At 29.1% G+C, this 5,382-nt stretch overlaps 1 protein-coding gene across 1 annotated transcript; it reads left to right on the top strand.

Annotated features, from left to right (window-relative positions):
* The first annotated feature begins 1,035 nt into the window (after nt 1-1,035).
* LOC124946641 (ran-binding protein 3) lies at nt 1,036-3,743 on the top strand. The gene is made up of 4 exons (XM_047487609.1): nt 1,036-1,269; nt 1,578-1,652; nt 1,968-2,644; nt 2,777-3,743. Exons 2-4 carry the CDS (start codon nt 1,583-1,585, stop codon nt 3,089-3,091), a joined length of 1,062 nt encoding a protein of 353 aa, XP_047343565.1. The 5' UTR covers nt 1,036-1,269; nt 1,578-1,582; the 3' UTR covers nt 3,092-3,743.
* Nucleotides 3,744-5,382: the final 1,639 nt, after the last annotated feature.

Raw genomic sequence — 5,382 nt, 5'->3', positions numbered from 1 at the left:
TTCCGTTTACAAGACTATTAGCGACTCCTATGTTAACTCTTGTCGAAGCTCTCAATAAGATAAATTTAAAGTTTCGATGTGTTAATAGTTTATGCATGAAAGTCAAGCTATATCATATAACACAGGTATTTCGAAGCAAAGAAAACGAAATTAATCGTATAATTAAGATCTTTCTACTTTTTATATTGTTTTCGTTTCTTTTCTCAATTATTTATATTTTTTTGTTTTTATTTGCATTTATATTTCATTCTTTTACCTCATATAATTCTTAGTAAAATTCCCTACATTTGAATTTTTGTCGTTTTTTTTTTCTTTTGAAGAATTTATATCAAGTATAAAATTGATTTTTATAATAATAAAGATTGTTCAAATCGCATTTGTTAAAAATATGATTGTAAAACATGTATCGTGAAATATAAATCAAATTCTTAGTAAACAATTAATGTACATATTAACATACTTCACTTTCTTAACGAAAATTAAGTAACGATTTAAAAAATAGTGATATATTTAAGTAGCGACAATTTTATATAAAATAAAATTATTGTACAGAATAATGTTTAACAGGACAAGTCTAAGACAATAATTTTATTTGCTCAACAGTTTTTAATCTCAATTTTGATTGGTCCAATTTTGTAATGATCATACAGTAAACCAATAATAATTCTAACATACTCAAAAATATGCAGTGATATCCAACTTAGAGGTATGAGTAATATAATTTTTATTGAGATTAATTTAAATGTGTAAATATTATACCTCAAATATAAAATCGTGTATGTAATTCTATAAATTTATTTTATGATTTCATATATTCATATCTATCTTTTGATAAGTTCATATTTATTTTCGATTTAATGTAATGTTCAGGTGGATCAAATAGTTTGTGTAGTTCATATTCAGAATTTGCACAATATATATTTTAATACTAATCGTTATGATTATATTTAATTATAATCACATTTTACACGTATAGTTGAATTGTTGGAAACATCTTTTAAATTAAAATTCGCCCATACATATATAGACATATATAGGTCCCTTCAATATACTTTCCCATTTGTATGTGAAAAATGGCGGAGTGTGAGGTTGCGTTGGAACTTCACGTTTGATAATAAATTTATACTATGCAGTCAATATATATGATTATATTAAATATTTCAATAGTGTGATATATTGTATCTATAAATTAATGTAGTGAAGAAACATTTCGAAGTTATTATATTCTCTATTGTAATTACGTTTAAAGTAATACTTGGCAGCTTTGTGGTAAATTTCTTTTTATTAATCGTTTTAATTATTTAATTCGTTTTAATATATATCACATCTATAAGTTTAAAAAAGAATATAATATTAAATAGTATTAATTATCTGAAGCAGATTGCTTTGTACTTCATAAAATAACTATATGAAGATTTTATAATGTAAACCAAATAGCTTTGTTTTAATTGACTTTATAATTACAAATTTTTTGATAAGTTTACATATAGAAATTTTATACAAATTGAATTTTTCACAATTAAACAATTACATTTTCTAATAGAATATAGTTTCTGCTTTTTTTTGAACTGTTGCAGAAGATATGGAAGGTCAGTCTGTAGAAAATAATACAGAGGAATCTGTGTCCACCAAATCTACTGTTAAAATACACTGTAAGTTGAAAACATAATATTGAAAGTAATAAATAAAATTCAATTTGAACATAAAGTAACATTAGAATATTTCTATTTATATTATTATATATGTATTATTAATATTTTATCATTTGTATTTGATATATATGTATTAAATATTCTTTTTGTTTGCGGATTACATTTAACTCAGTATTCATTTTTAATTCATGCCATACAAAATATAGAAATAACTATTATAATAAAATTTAAATATTTCTTGTACCTTTATATGTACATGTATACAAAATGCATGCTGTATATATATGCATATGGGTATATACCACATGCCAACAGGTCCTGTATTAACAGCTTCAAAATTTGGGAATTCATTTGGAGTCAATGAATTCTCTAATAAGCCAAGATCAACAATATTGAGGCCTTCGCAATTAGGTACAATTGCGAACAATACATCTATAAATAAAACGGTATTGCAATCTCCAAAACTTAATAATCCATTTATAAAGTTAACTGATGAATCTATAGAGAATGATAATAATTCAACTACTCAAAATGATACAAATGAAACAAAGGAATGTAAAACTGAAGAAAAACAAGCAGAAGAAATAGTACCAAAATTTTTACCATTATGTGGGAACATAAAAGATAATGAGAGCAATGTAAATAATACAGTGGAACCTAGTGCTTCAGAGCCTAGTTTCATATTTGGTCAGAATCTGAAAGAAAGAGTAACTGTTCCCAGCGATACTGGAGATCCTGATAGTTTAGAAAAAGAAGAAACTAAGAAAGAGGAAACTAATGAAAATGGATCTTCAGAATTACTTTTCTCAAATGCAGCAGCTATTTGTCGTTCAGCTAGTCGGCCAGGTTTGACACTAACACAAGCAGCACAAGAACTTGAAGAGGCAAGTCGAGCAAATAAAAGAAAATATAGCCAAGTAACATTATTAACTGGAGAAGAAGGAGAGACAAATGTTCTCCAGATCAATTGTAAACTTTTCGCATTTGATAAGGTATATATCATAATGTATTATGGATTTTAAATAGAAAAGACAAATATTAATGAATAAATTGCTTATATTGTAATAATTATATAAACGGTTATTAAAAATAATACTAGTAAGCATTTTCCTTATCTATTTAAGGCTTCCAGTAGTTGGCAAGAAAGAGGCAGAGGAACTCTTCGATTAAATGATAGAGATGAGGAATCGCGTTTAGTAGGACGTACAGCTGGGACACAACGATTGATTCTCAATACAAAAGTTTGGCCTGGTATGACTGCAGAACGAGCATCGCCAAAATCCTTGAGACTTACTGCGATGGATGTGCATGGAGATATAAGAATTTTTATTGTTCAGGCAGTACCCAAAGAAATCGAACAATTATACAATTTATTGCTACAAAGAATTAAGCGTGCTCAAGAACGGCAACCTAAAAAATTAGCGACTGAACAACACTGACAGTTGATCGATTGTACCAATAAAGTGTTACCCCTATACAACTAACTTGTAAAAAAGCAGAAATCACTAACGGGTAAAAAGGCTCAAATTCATTGAAACGTTAGGTTCTATGCAGCACGCGTGTTAAAAGCTACGATTTGTGCCTTCCCTTGGAAAATGTGCACTTGTCGATATATCGCATAGCTATTTGTAAACGAAAGCTGTGTTGCATTTTTTATGAATTCTTCAATTTATTTTTTGTCACTAATAAGAAGTCTGTACGTACGATCATTCCCAATTAATATTCTTTATGCGGAATTTAAAAATAGCTTGAAATGTGTGGCAGTTACAGAGTTAGACATTTGAAATAGTTAATATAAATTATACATAGTTCATAAAATGTGTACCATAAAACTATGTAATTCATTTTTCTTTTACTTTTTATTCAGATATACATAAACGTAAAGAAATTGTATGTTCGTACAAAAAATTACTTTTTTTTTTATAATAAGATGTATAATTAGTAATTATACTCTATTATGTAACATACGAGTGTGATCGTAAGATAATTCATTGAAAGATTGTACGGATAGTAATGTATTCTTATTACAGTTATAGTACCTATTTTATCTTAAATGTAAATAAAATCTTAATCAGGCGGTAAAAGACAGAATCGTGTGTATCTTTCATATATTCTATATGTTTTAAAAGAAATGCTATTAGCGAAACAAGTAAAAGGAGCAGTATTAACCGTTGAAAGAAAAAACTTTGTCTTCGGCTTTTGTAACTTTTAACTTGCCGAGTTGCTCTCTGCATGGAGACAAACAAAGAACGCATTGCTGTCCTTTTCGACTATTAACGACATTTCTCAAATAATTTCACAACGAGTAATAAAATTTACTACTTACCTTATTAATATCCGTGGTTGAATTTACTTATATATGAATATCTTGTAATATCTAACAATTGTAAAACTTACTTTATTTTCGGATATTCGCTTAAATTCTACAAACTTGAAACATTTTTAAATTTCCCGCGTTTGAGGTTAGTCAATTATCTTAGATAGCATATAATACAGATAGCGCTAGAGAGTAGATGTTATGGCGGGCGGTATTCAAGGCGCCGATATTTATAGAAATCTTGAGTTTCGTGGGAACCTACAAAGCTTTAAGCGTCAAAACTCAGTTCCTGCAACAATCAATATTACATATGGTCTTCGTTTTTGATATCTCTTATAACCTAGTTAATTCGAATAGTCATTTACGTCAATATGACAATTTTTACGTTGGAATGATCCTTCGTTGAACGTTCTCGATCCTGAATCGGCGCGACGCGATTACCACGCGACGCGCATGATGAGCTGTCGAACGCAGAATGTCGATCAAACGATAGTGCAAAAATAATGTCTTTATTTTGGTAAGTAAATATTGTAACGAGTTCACGCGAAGGACAAATTATCGAGTAATGCAAGTATGTTGTGTAAAAATAATACGCCCCTATATGCTTATGGAATATTATTCGGATTCACAATATGAATTTCTTCATTTACATATCGTATATTTATTTTGGAAGATGAGAAATAGGTAATTTAAAAAGAGGCTCAATTAGGAATACAATTAGGAAATAGAAGAAAAAAAGAAAGCGTGAATCGACAGTTCAAAGTAATTCTGTCAGATTTATATGGCTTAGCTGTGAAAACAGTGTGAAATGTGTATTCAATGATAGAAAATTGTCCGAAAGTTTATCATTCACATTAATTTGCTTGATAAACGTGAACGAAACGAGTTCAATAGGGTTACATTCTTATTTTTCTTTTTTTTAATCTCTCTTTTTTTATATATTACTATTTTAAAAGTATTCGAGAGCTTTTTAACGAATATATCTTATTAAAAAAATTTAATATCTTTGGCGAATAGGTGGATATTGAAATTGATCATTAAACTATCGTTTTGAAATTGATTTGGATGTAACGTCGAATACAGGAATTGCGAAGTTAATGTGGAAGTTGTGAAAAAATTAATTGTATTTATATTTACTGTAGATGATAAATTTGTGAAATATGATGTTTACACGTGGTGGTTGTCACGCGAAAAGAAGGAATGCTGGCGGTGGTGGTGGCGGTGATAGTGAGGTTAGTGGTAGTGGTGGTAGCGCTAGCGGTGGTGGTAGTGGTAGTGGTAGTGGTGGTGGCAGTGCTTGTGGCGCAGGAGGAAGATTTGGAAAGAGAACTTCTTTGGAACACAGGAGTCCTAAACCACGATTTGGAGTTGAAGGATACGCATACAGGTGAGCCACTTGAGATGAAATGATAT

Source organism: Vespa velutina, chromosome 2, assembly GCF_912470025.1.
Source record: "Vespa velutina chromosome 2, iVesVel2.1, whole genome shotgun sequence".
Lineage (NCBI taxonomy): Eukaryota > Metazoa > Arthropoda > Insecta > Hymenoptera > Vespidae > Vespa > Vespa velutina.
This window is presented reverse-complemented; position numbering and strand designations above follow the sequence as displayed.

Coding starts and splice junctions, on each gene's coding strand:
- LOC124946641 (XM_047487609.1), top strand. CDS start 1,583: ATGGAAGGTCAGTCTGTAGAAAATAATACAGAGGAATCTGTGTCCACC. Junction 1,653..1,967: donor ATCTACTGTTAAAATACACT/GTAAGTTGAAAA, acceptor ACATGCCAACAG/GTCCTGTATTAACAGCTTCA. Junction 2,645..2,776: donor AACTTTTCGCATTTGATAAG/GTATATATCATA, acceptor TATCTATTTAAG/GCTTCCAGTAGTTGGCAAGA.